General features: G+C 38.4%; 1 protein-coding gene across 5 annotated transcripts in view; it reads right to left on the reverse strand.

Moving 5' to 3' along the window:
* The window catches only part of DIAPH3 (diaphanous related formin 3), a 530,405-nt gene that overhangs the window by 145,578 nt on the left and 371,296 nt on the right, over positions 1-13,531 (reverse strand). For all 5 annotated transcript variants that reach the window (XM_075128866.1, XM_048851760.2, XM_075128870.1 and 2 more), the window contains 2 exons: positions 9,949-10,115; positions 1,339-1,474 (listed from right to left, as the gene is read on the reverse strand). In XM_075128866.1, the coding sequence (XP_074984967.1) occupies positions 1,339-1,474; positions 9,949-10,115 (303 nt within the window). The remainder of the gene's footprint in view (positions 1-1,338; positions 1,475-9,948; positions 10,116-13,531) is intronic.

Genomic DNA, 13,531 nt, shown 5'->3' on the forward strand with positions numbered 1-13,531 from the left:
AGCTTCTGAAACATTTTGAAAACCTTGTTTACTTTACATATAACAGTAGTTTGGTTATATAATATATAGACTTATAGAGAGACCTTCAAAAATGTTAAAATGTATTACTGGCACATAAAGCCTTAAATTAGAGTGTATAAATGAAGACTCGGCACACCACTGCTGAAAGGTTGCCGACCCCTGGTATATATATAGGTGTCCTCCGAAAAGGACACACATCATCTATATATATATAAAACCATATATATAAAACTTCCTGAACTGCACAGATCTGACTAGAAAGATTGCTGAGATTTGTGGCTTCTTCCTCTCTACCAGAGCCTCCAGAACCCCCCAGACCCATAAGGACTATTGCAGGAGATGGAGCTTTAGCCTCATGTCATGACTTCTGTGTTCTTGCGGAGAATGACAAGCAGACCGATCATCTGCTTGGTATACGAGATTCTGACATACAGAAAACATACGTACTGTGTCCACCTTGAGGGATAGGGCTATAAGCCCACCAGTTTTGAGCTGATAATGCTAATGAACCCTGTACAGTGAGTGGAGTCTGATCATTAGAGATCAGTTCAGCGGGATGGAGACATTTCATGGTGGTCTATATTAAAGATCAGAAGTAGTTCTGAGATTTTCGTGAAGATATGTAGAAGTTTACCCTGAGCTAAGAACTAGTGAGTTGGACACTCACCAGGTTCTGTCTCACTGATATGGGTAATAAGAGGGAACTGATCAAACGTCCCAGTTGTCCCACTCTTTACACCCTCATGCTCCGTCAAAAGGAGGCAAAAGACACACACATGGCCCTGATGGACACAATACTATTCAGAAAAACTCCATTCTCATGCACATGAGGTACATGTACACTCACAGTGGGATCCACATTGACACATACTCAGAGAAAAATCTTAGCTACATAAAAGAAGCCTATTGTCATAAAAGGAACAATTACAAAAATCACAGTTTCCCTTAGTTAAAATATAAATAAATTGGCTCTGTGATTTGGAAAGTGACTTTGTTCACATGTAACATTATAGTTTCTTTTTCAGCTTAGCTTTAATTGAGATAAATCATTGATACCTGAGTACAAAATGTTAAATAAATAGTGAATGGGAAAGTACTGAGCACCATTTTCAAGGTCTAACATAACTTGAGAAAAGCAGATAAGCTAGAACAGCTTGTTAATAAAATCAAATTTAAGAACAGCTTTGCTGTACTATTTATTGAAATAATTTATTCTGCCTCTCTTCCAGAGCACATCAAGATAATAACAAAATAGAGGCTGTAGTTTCATTTCATGTAGAACACTAGATATGAAAGGCTGTTTTCCATATTACTCACCTGTTTTCATTTCTAACAAGCGCTTTTTCTTTTGTTGCCTCTCTAATTTTTCTTTTTCTGCTTTCTCCTTAGCTATTCTAGCGCGTCTCTGTTTTTCCTCTGCTTCTCTTCTTCTTACATTCTCCTTGGCTGCTTGCTATTTAAAAAAAAAAAAAAGAGAGAGAGAGAGAGAGATACTGGTAATGAAACTTAATGTAAGTAGTTTCAGACAGAACAAACTTGTAAACTATAAAAATGAAAAAATACCTAAGTTATATTGTCAGTCAAATAACTCTTGCTAAAAGGTCACTTGCACCTTCTACCAAGTCTGTTACATATTAAATAATATATAATCTGAAGATATTGTACTTTCCATATAGTATATTTTACTCTCTAATATATCAGTCACTTAGGGAGAACCACATTATAGGAATGGTGTAATTATCTCCAAAACAAGCATTATAAACCCAGAAAATTCAGCATTCAAGTTAACACTGAAATCCCAACAAGTTAAGGTATAGAGAAACAGTTAAGGCACCCAAATAGCCTTAACTCCTCCCAGCAGCAAAACCCTAAAATGCCTGAGTGCTTATGGTCCCAGATTAAACATTTTCTCCTCTATTGTCACTACAAAGGGGAAAAAAGGCATCAGCACAGGCTAGCACAAACTCTTATCCTTCAGAAGAACTCAGGAAAAACTTCCCTTTTTCAAAATAGCTACAATCTCCTTTCTCAATGGGTCTGACGCCACAGGTTGCCCTTTAGCCAAGGTGACCAGTACCTTTCATTGTTCCCCACAGGACTGAAGTCAAGCCACTCTCAGGGAAGATGGAAGCCCCTATGCTATCAAAAGGCATTGTGAGGTGCAGATGAATTAGGTCATGGCTATTTTTCCTGAGGACAGCCTGTGGCCTCAGGCACTCTGAAGAACATTGTTCAGTCACTGCTGAAACACAAACCCTCACTCATGAAGAAGAAAAAACAGAAAAAAAGCTACCATTCATCCTAATGTTTTTTTTTTTAAAAACTGCCCATTACACCATATCTACTAAAGATTCACTTCCCTGCCAATTCGGTTCATGACCTGAACTTTGAAAAACACTGATTAATGCAAGTAGTACGGGGAATAAGCAGGAAGAACTCAAAATGCTAGTAAATAAACATAATTATGACATAGTTGACATCACAGAGACTTGGTGGGATAATACGCCTGACTGGAATATTGGTACAGAAGGGTACAGCTTGCTCAGGAAGGACAGGCAGGGGAAAAAAGGGAGAAGGTGTTGCCTTATATATTAAAAATGTATCCACTTGGACTAAGATTGAGATGAAAACAGTAGACAGACTTGTTGAAAGTGTCTGGGCAAGGATAAAAGGGGTAAAAAACAAGGGTGATGTCATGGTAAGGGTTTACTACAGACCACCTAATGAGGAAGAAGAGGTGGATGCGGATTTTTTAAACAACTAACAAAATCATCCAAAGCACAGGACTTGGTGGTGATTGGGGACTTCAGCTACTCAGACATCTGTTGGGAAAATACCAGCAGGGCACAGATTACCCAACAAGTTCTTGGAATGTATTGGAGACAATTTTTTATTTCAGAAGGTGTAGAACGGTACTAGGGGAGAGGCTGTTCTACATTTGATTTTGTCAAATAGGGAGGAACTGGTTGAGAATTTGAAAGTGGAAGGCAGCTTGGGTGTAAGTGATCACGAAATGGTAGAGTTCGTGATTCTAAGGAATGGTAGGAGGGAGAACAGCAAAATAAAGACAATGGATTTCAAGAAGGCAGACTTTAGCAAACTCAGGGAGTTGGTAGATAAGATCCCATGGGAAGCAAGTCTAAGGGGAAAAAACAATTGAAAGCTGCTGGTAGTTTTTCAAAGAGACATTATTAAGGGCACAAAAATAAAATATCCCATTGCGTAGGAAAGATAGGAAGTATGGCAGGAGACACCCTGGCATAATCAGGAGATCTTCAATGACCTAAAAATCAAAAGAGAGTCTTACAAAAAGTGGAAACTAGGTCAAATTACAAAGGATGAATATAAACAAATAACGCAATATATTGTGACAAAATTAGAAAGGCCAAGGCAGAAAACGAGATCAAAATAACTGGAGACATAAAGGGTATCAAGAAAACAGAGACTAAAATAAGGAAAGAACAAGTTAAAAATTACTTAGACAAGTTAGATGTCTTCAAGTCACCAGGGCCTGATGAAATTCATCCTAGAATACTCAAGTAGCTGACTGAGGAGATATCTGAGCCATTAGCAATTATTTTTGAAAAGTCATGGAAGATGAGAGAGATTCCAGAAGACTGGAAAAGGGCAAATATAGTGCCTGTCTATAAAAAAGGAAATAAGGACAACCCAGGGAATTACAGACCAGTCAGCATAACTTCTGTACCTGGAAAAGTGATTAAGCAATCAATTTGCAAATACCTAGAATTACAGACGAGTCAGTTTAACTTCTGTATTCAGAGCAAATACATACGCAATCAATTTGCAAATGTCTAGAAGATAAGGTGATAAGTAACAGTCAGCATGGATTTATCAAGAACAAATTGTGTCAAATCAACTTGATATCTTCCTTTGACAGGGTAACAAGCCTTGTGGATAGGGTGAAGTTGTAGACGTGGTATATCTTGACTTTAGTAAGGATTTGATACGGTCTTGCATGACCTTCTTGTAAACAAACTAGGGAAATGCAACCTAGATGGAGCTACTACAAGGTGGGTGCATAACTGATTGGAAAACTGTTTCTAGAGTAGTTATCAGTGGTTCACAGTCATTCTGAAAGGGCATAACAAGTGGAGAACCGCAGGGATTGGTTCTGGGTCCGGTTCTGTTCAGTATCTTGGATAATGGTATGGAGAATATACTTATAAAGTTTGCTCATGAGACCAAGCTGGGAGGGGTTGCAAATGCTTTGGAGGATAGGATTATAATGTGGACAAATTGGAGAAAGTCCAGAGAAGAGCAACAAAAATGATTAAAGGTCTACAAAACATGACCTATTATAGGCCAAAAGCCTAATGGGGAGAAATTGTCTCAAGTAAATTGTACTTCATTTTGCTTTGTACTCCATTTTGCTAGCTTTGAATTAGTAAGAAGAAATTTTTCTGGGTTTATTCTTTGCTGATTGTGTTCATGATTGTTCTTAGAAGGATAGAAGTTATGGCTGTAATTCTTGTGTTTGAAATTTATTACCATTTTGTGTGACAGTGAAGAATGTATGGCATGCTGATGCACAGAGAAGAGACAGGAGGCACCAGTACTGATGGGCCAGATGGTCAAGGGGGAGTGAAGGAATTGAGAGGCACCAACCTTACTATCAGAATCACCTGGATGGCAGATTGACAACCCTAAAGCAAAGGCATATGCCCCAAGGACAAGTTAAGGAATGGAGCCAGAGGGACGAGATAAGAAACAGCTGCGGATACTCCTGGTAACAACCCAAAATAATGCTAATTAGGAGCAACCTTGAATACCTCAAAATTAACAGCTCCGGTGTGACACAGCAAGGTCCATAGACTTGTATGGGAACTTATTACTATAAAAGAAGGGTGCATTGCCACGGGACTTTGGGTTTGTTCCGCATCAGCATCGGAACTTCAGATGCATCCAACAGAGACCCAGCTCCATTCCACTCCCTCGTGTGCAGTTTCAGATGGCCACTGGAACTGACCAAGAAACACTAAGGACTAGTTTCAGAGCGGTAGCCGTGTTAGTCTGTATCAGCAAAAACAACAAGGAGTCCTTGTGGCACCTTAGAGACTCACAAATTTATTTGGGCGTAAGCTTTTATGGGCTAAAACCCACTTCGTCAGATGCATGGACTGAAAAATACAGTTAGTAGAATATATATTCTAGCACATGAAAAGATTGGAGTTGACTTACCAAGTGGGGGGTCAGTGCTAATGAGCCAGTTCAATTAAGGTGGAAGCAGCCTATTCTCAACTGTTGACAAGAAGGGGTGAATACCAAGGGAGGGAAAATTACTTTTATAGTGCTAACGAGGCCAATGCAATCAAGGTGGCCCATTTCCAACAGTTGACAAGAAGGCATGATTAAGGGAAAATTACTTTTTGTCGTGACTCATCCACTCCCAGGACTAAGGGCTGATAACTATAAGATCCAGCTGTAGAACCATTTGGTGGATGTGCTTGCATGTGTGAATGGAAGCATATGCTGATTTTAATGCTTAAATTGTACTCTCAATAAATGTGGTATATTGCCTTATCCCCTTGAAAAAGATTCCATGTGCTTCTAATAAGCATAACACTATGAAGGAAGATTGAAAAAATTGGGTTTGTTTAGTCTGGAAAAGAGAAGACAAGAGTGGACATGACAACAGTTTTCCTGTACATAAAAGATTCTTCTTAACCTCTGAGGATAGGACAAGAAGCAATGTGCTTAAATTGTAGCAAGGGAGGTTTAGGTTGGACATTAAGAAAAACTTCCAGACTGACAGGGCAGTTAAGCACTGGAATAAATTACCTACGGAGGTTGTGGAATCTCCATCATTGGGGATTTTTAAAAACAGGTTACACAAACACCTGTCAGAGATGGTCTAGATCAGTGGTTCACAAACTTTTTTTCCACGGATCATTTGAAAATTGCTGAGGGTCTTGGCAGACCATTTAATGATCTTTCCAAATGTTGTTTGTACTGTTAGCTATCTATTGTAAAGAGCTTTGGATAAAAGTGCTATATAAAAAAACTTTAGAATAATTAGTTTTTTTGTTCTACAAATAAAAGTACACAACTCATATTTTAATATCAGTAGTCTTACCTTCCTAGTGTAATGGATGTGCCCTCTCTCACCAGCTGTGGCAGCCCCTGAGGTGGGGCTGGGAAGGAGGGGGGGGGTCTCTTCTCCCTCGCCATAGCAACCACAGAGCTGAGGCTGGGAAGAAGGGCCACCTCTCCCCAGCAGCGCAACCCTGGAGCTGGGGAAAGTCGCCTTTTTCTCTGGCCACCGCAGCCCTGCACATCCTAAATTCCCCCCCACTGCCGCCTCCCACCAACCCCATAATCCCCCCAAGGCCAGCACCTCACCTTACATGTGTGTCTTCTCCAGGGTCCAGGCACCTAATTAGTGGAGCCATGCCTGCGCAACTCCACTAATTCGGTGGGTGGCCCTTCATTTTCTCAAGTGTGGCCGCCCAGGCACGCACCTTAGAGGGAACTATCAGCAGACCATTTGAATGGATCTCGTGGACCAGGGACCAGTTTGAGAACCTCTGGTTTAGATAATACTTAGTCCTGCCATGAGTGTAAGGGACTGGACTAGATGACCTCTCAAGGTCCCTTCCAGTCGTATGATTCTATCAATGGCAATTTGCTAAACATACCCAAAATGTTAGAAAAAAAACATGAGCAAATCAAATGACAAAAACTCGCACTCTGACATTGTTCTCATGGAAATAGAAAAGTTATGATTGGATTGCTCTTGCCTGTGAAATAAGCAAACGGTTTCTCACAACAACTATTACCAAACCAAACAAGTTCAGATTAATCGGAATGTCTACGATGTACAAAGTTTTTGCTGGTCTATATTTCGCAGCTCTTATTGCAGAGAAGAAAACATTATTTTCATCATGGTAGAGATAGGCTCATAGCAAATCTACCATTATCTCTCATAAGCTTTCTTCCCTGATGGTTGATTCTATCTGGTCGAACAATACTTTGCACTGCTAGAAGATCTTCCCCGCTGAAAGATCGCAAAGCACTTTAAAAACAAAATTAGTAATATTCCTGTTAGTTAGTGAAGCATTTTACAGCTAGAAAACTGAAACATAGTAAAGTTAACTAAACTGTCCAAGACCACAGAGATTTAGCGGCAGAACTACAAATATAGCTGAAAACATCTGATTCTTATTCATTAACCACTAGACAATATTCCATTCGTCATTCTATACAAGAAATTATTTCAGGGACAACCCTTTCAAAAATCTATATTATGACGACTGGAATTTCCAAAAGCAGGACAGTTACTATATCATAGTATGTAAAATGATGATCAAGTGTATACATACAAAAATATAAGGACTAAGGAATCTGACTTGCAGAACTTGAAATATTAACTCATTTAATTTCTGCTCAATTTGTAGATGAAAGAGCAACCAACCAAACATGACAGTGACTATTTACAGGCCAGACATCCAGTGCTACTTGCTTGCCTATTTGTAAGGACTAACTTTGGCATCTGAAGTCCCCTCCTTAGTTGCCAGGAAGAACTGCCATTTCCCTGTTACTAAGAAATAGCAGTATGTTCACCCCTTTCTGGCCAGAGGATAGCCTTCTTTGCACAACATAAAATAGGTATAAAAACAATGGCAACTAGGAAGTCATTTTAAATATAATTATAATGGATTCTACATAAATTAGTGATTAAGTTGTGTGCGGGAGTTACAAAATAATACTATGCCAGGATTATTTTTGTAATTGTTCTGTATACAGATAGATGTTGCATCTCTCTCTCTTTCTTCAATTGTGCAGTGGAAAATTTTAACAAAAGTACTCATATAGAGTGTGAGGTTTTCTTTTTAGTCATTGACACCGGCCCAATTTCAGTGTGTTCAATACAACAAGTACATCAACATGCTAAAGTAAAAGCAAGTGAGAATATACTATGCCCTCTGGATTTGTCTACCACATATAGAACTGCTTAAAGGATGGTAGTGGTATTTCAGCAATCCAAAGAGAAGACTATTTAAGCCTTCAAAATAATCTAGTTTTCACAACCTATCTTTTCTTCATTTGTAAAATTTAATTATACACAGATATTGATTTTAATTGTAAGAATATCTAATTCCTCTTTTTTATGCAAATCTATAACATTTGGTCACACATTATGCACCAACAATTAAAAGCAAAGAAAGCAAGAAATCTGATCTCAAACTGCATGCTGATTTAAACTACCATATTAAAATATGTTATGGTGTAATTATCCAGTAACTTCTTCATAATTAATGTTATTTAAATGTAGTGTTAATAAAGGGGAACTAGAGTGTCCCCTACAGATAATGGAACAGCAACTGACCTTTAACAACTCCATTTGTCAAATCTTATAACTTAGCCAACTTAAATTTCTTGACCATATTTCCTTTTTCACAGACAAATGTACAATGGTGGATCAACTGCCAGCCATGTTACATGGTGATAGGTGCTGCATCTTTTTTACAGATGTTTTGAAACACCCATCACCATGGCATCTGGATTAAGAGAATCCAGTTAGGTGAGAAAGGACTGTCGTGTCCCCAAAAGTCAGGGTCTAGGAAAAGGAGAAGACAGTCCTTTTTTCATGAGTTTTCTTCAAACCCTCCCTCCAGAGGCTGGTCAGCTGCAAGTTTGGAATTGTTTTTCCTTTTCCTGGAGGATTTTTCAGCCTGGAAAGCTACTAATAAATTCAGTGTACTAGATCATGCCCTAAGAGTTAAAATATCATGTTCTTCCTTCATACCCATTCCCGTACCTCCTTCATCCCATTGTTTGAACTTCTGCATATGCAATATTAATTACATTAAAAGATGAAAGATCATAACATTAAAAGATTAAAAAGTTATCTTTTTGAACATTTTAGTTACTCACCTAAAGTATTTTTTTTAATCTAAGCAGCTAAAAGTGTTTCTAAAAAATATTTTTTGTCCTTAAATAAAAAATAGTGGATATAAAAGAGCAGACCTCTTAAGAAAACAAAAACAAAAACAAAAGACCAGGCATTCAGAATATATTACAAATCAAGTAAACCATGAAAAATAAAAAAAGGTTCCTCAGGAAGTGTCTAGAATCTGATAAAATTATGCCTATTTTATGCAAAAGCCAGGATTGGTGTTTCTTTGAGAAGCAGCCAGCACAGAACTCCCCCTAAATTCATTGTGTTTGCACACAGCCAGGATAACCTCTGCAGCTCATTTATTTCTGTTTGCTTCTTTCCTGTTGATTTTGTATGTAAATGGACATCTATTGTATGACCTTACAATGTTTAATTTACCTACTGACAAAGAGATACCAGAGGATACAGAAGGAAAACCTATTTTTCACCTTTGCTGATGACTTTTATCTTGGTATGACATATTTTCAGTATGTGTGCATATCATCTCTGCATATATTTCACAACAATGTTAAGGACCAGAGTGACAATAACTTTCATTTGAGACCTCACATGATAGTCTTTGGTGAACTGTAATATACACATCAGATTTATGTGATTTCTGTAACCCATTCCTAGCTCACATTAAGAAGTCCTTGGGTCATACAAGTATCCTATAGTAAGTCAGACAGAAGAAGTTTCATCTGAACAGAAGTAAAGAACTTAAAACTCTTCTCTGCCTTCTGCCCCCTTACAACCTCCTGCATGTTATCTAGTAAATCAAGGACCCAGTTTTAATTTATAATAGTTCAGTTTTTTCCTTCTGAAGGTACAGATAATTTTAAGATAATGAATGAATATTTCCTTTTCTTTACATTGTAGAATCTGGGATGTAGAAATTAGGGTTTCTGATATAAATGTATGTTACCATTCAAGAAGACAGAAAAAAATATTGAATAGCCCATCAATATTTGAACTAACAAACAAATCATTCCTGGAAAACAATTTTAACATCAATAGACATACTGTACCAAGAACATTGTCCTGAAGTTGTTCAAGTCGGTTAAAAATTCTTCCACCGAAACCTTTTTCAAATCAATGGCATAGTATCCCATCACATTTTGATAGAGTTTATCCATGTTCTCATGCATCCTGGTAAGTTTTTGGTAATGTTCTCTTGCATAAACTACAAAGCTGTGTATTACTGTTAAGGCTAAAAGAGCATTCAGTGAAGCTAGTTAAAGCAAATTATCATGATTTATCTACCTGTTTCTCTGTAGCCAACGTTAACATTCAAATAAACCTCTCAATTATCTCAATAGATTATCCATTTATTTCAAGTACAACACAAACTACATACCTTACAGTGTTTAATGAATACTTTGGTAATAGTGAAAAAATAATATAAGAATGATCCTCAAATTTTCTTGATCATTTTTTACTTTGCTAATTGAATGAAACATTTTTTACATTAATTTTACATATAATGGGAATTGACAGGCAACCTTAATAATAGGTAGTACATAATCTGTTTGCCACATATTGTGTTACATAAAACAACATACCTCAAAACTTCAATAGGAAGTGGGAGGTGCTTGGATCCTTTGAAAACAGGTCACATCTATTTGGGTGCCTAAGTATTGATTTAGGCATCCAGAGTTCAAATTTTGACCATAATCCCTATTTATGATGGAAACTGTTTTGCAAGTATAGCAGACTTGACGTATGCACATACGTATGTGTGTGCGGACAAAGCTATATATAAGTCCTAGGGCTAGCAGGTTTGTGGAAACAGAAGCTCTTTGGTTTTCTCTATAGGTAAAATGGGAGAATTTAGGTTGCATTCTTACCTGCTGCAAGGCAAGTTTGCTTATGTCGCTCTCTAGCTCCCCCTGCAGACAGTTATAATTTGCATACACTTTTGAGGAGTTCCATAAAATACATAGAAGTATCATCTGAAGTTTTCCCATAATCCATACTCAAGAACTGCATCAAATGTTCTGAGAGACACAAAGTAGATGAGGTAATATCTTTTATTGGATCGACTTCTGTTGGTGAAAGAGACAAGCTTTCAAGCTACACAGAACTCTTTGTCAGGTCTGGGAAAGGTACTCAGCGTGTCACAGCCAAATACAAGATGGAACAAAATGTTTAACATAAGTAGTTAAAACATATTTTAAGTGACCAGTCAAGATGAAGTGGCCTGTTAACACCTCCGCTGGCTTGCCTCTCTAATACCCTGGGACCAAAAGAGCAACAACAACACTGCAAACATCAAATGTTCCAAGTAATTTCAGGTACGTCTAATAACTCATAGGAACTATTCTTTGAGGGATATTCCAAACCCTCCCCCCCAAAAAAATTCTTGTCATTTAACATTAATTAAGGTTGCCCTCAACAGTACTCAAAGCCATAAAAATAAGGAAATAGAAGATTGAGGATTAAAAGGTTGCAAAATTTAACACTCTACACTGCAATTAGATACCAGTGGCTGGGTGGTACCAGCTGGCTAGGGCTAAGGGATGTCAACATTTGGGCTCTGGTTGCAGCCAGAGCTTTAGGAACCTCCCACCTTGCAGGGTCCTAGAGCCCAGGCTCCAGCCCGAGCATGAATGTCTACACCACAATTAAACAGCCCTTAGCCTGAGCCCGTGAGCATGAGTCAGCTGGCATGGGCCAGCCGGAGTTTTTTAAACGCAGTGTAGACATACCCTCACACTAAAATGCCATAATTAATGTTGCCTATGCAGGTTTAATTCAGGCCTCATGTGTATACACTATGATATGGTCTTTAAAAACACAAGACCCCTGGCTCATTCAGTGCACAGGACAGATCTGCTCTGGGGATGAATCAGTGTTGTGTCATGCAGAGGGGGGTCTGTTGGACCCCCTTCTCATTTGTTGTAGAAGTTGGACGGTTTTTAGTGAATGAGGCAGGTGAATGCAGGAAGAGAACTGAGAGTCTCACGGTTAGGGCAGATGAACACTGCCTTGCAGACATAAATTCTATCATTGCCTCTGCCACTAAGTTTCTGTGTGATTCTGGTCAAGTCACTTACAACAAACTTTTTATAGGTAGTCACTTATGCATGTAATTAAAGACTATATCATAATGCATACATACATAGGGCCAAATTACAGTTGCACAGACAACCTTCTTTCTGGCTTTTTCTAACTTGAATGTGCTTATCTTTGCAACCTTTTAATCCTTTTAAAATCCCCAACTTTCTGTTTTCTACTTTTTTATTATTTAGTTTATGGATGACAGCAACCTTAAGTAACATTAAACAACGTTTGTGAATTTATTTTAATATAATTTTTATATATGTGCTATTTAAATAATAAAGAATTTACACATTTGTTGACTTCAATGTATACGTTAACCTTCACATTTCAACACTCATTGCCATGTTGACAGATATACTAAAAGTTATTAAACTTTATTGAAGCAAACCACATTTTTAATGCAAGTTCAGTTTTACTGCAACTTCTAGATGACACAATTTAGAAAAAAAAAGAAAAAAACAAGTAAGGATTCATATCTATAATCTCCCACTTTTTTAAAAAAAAGGTAGTTATTCAGAAAGACGTACCGCAGCATATAAATAATATACATAAAACAAGAGCCGTAATTTTGTATTTTATTTTCGTGTAACTCTTTCTAAGGAAAGTAAGAAACAATTACCCTTTGAAATGAAACTTCGCCACTTACACATTACAAACCCCAAAGGGCAAAGCAGGAGCTTATCAGAACCCAATCTGCTTTTGTTATAGCCCCTCCTCTGACCCTTCTTTGTAGCTCTGCAAGCTTCCCCTCTTTGTCTTGCCGGTGTTCCCCTCGGACTTACCCTGACTCGAGTGGTCAAGTTCCTCTTTACTTCTTGCTGCTCTTCATGGGGGTTCCTGGTCCACCTTTCCCCCATTAGAGTTGAGGCTGCCATGGTGGGCTGTGGTTCCTACCTGCTTGCCCGCAGCCCTGGAACCTAGGGGACACAGACAAAGGCTGGGCACAACTCACCATCTGCCAAGACTAAGCAAGCTGCCTTACAAATAAAGCATGATTTGGATTTAACTCTGTGCTTTCCTGGATGCTCTGCCATGCCTGCAACGGACAGAGGAGAGGGCGAGGAGATGCTACAGTTGTGGCTCAGAGAGGATTAACCCCCGAGGGGTTAATTGACCCAGGTAGGAGAAGGAAGCCAGAAGAGAGGGAGAGCAGTACTCCCCACTATCCAAAAAATGGGGAGAAACAGCTCAAATTGAAAAGGTAAACACATACGCAGAGAACCTGGCAGCAAGTGGAAGTAGAGAGGTTGTGGCCAGAGCATGTGGTGTGAAAACACTGATCCACCTCCATGAAGCCACAAAGAGAGGAGAGCTGCCCAAGTGTTCTGAATTGTAAGACATGCTGGGCTGTAGAATAATCAAGTTCAATAAATCCAACAGCGAAGAACATGAATATGTGTAGAAGGAACTTTTCACCATGCCTTATCGTGAAAAGAAAACACAGCACTTATACGTCTAAAAGCTAACATCATTGAGCTTTCCGTCAAGATTCATGGACTTGTCTCTCCTCTTCTGGAAGGCTAACATGAAATTCCTTCCATCAGTTTA

This window comes from Caretta caretta, chromosome 1 (genome assembly GCF_965140235.1).
Source record: "Caretta caretta isolate rCarCar2 chromosome 1, rCarCar1.hap1, whole genome shotgun sequence".
In the NCBI taxonomy this organism is placed as follows: domain Eukaryota; kingdom Metazoa; phylum Chordata; order Testudines; family Cheloniidae; genus Caretta; species Caretta caretta.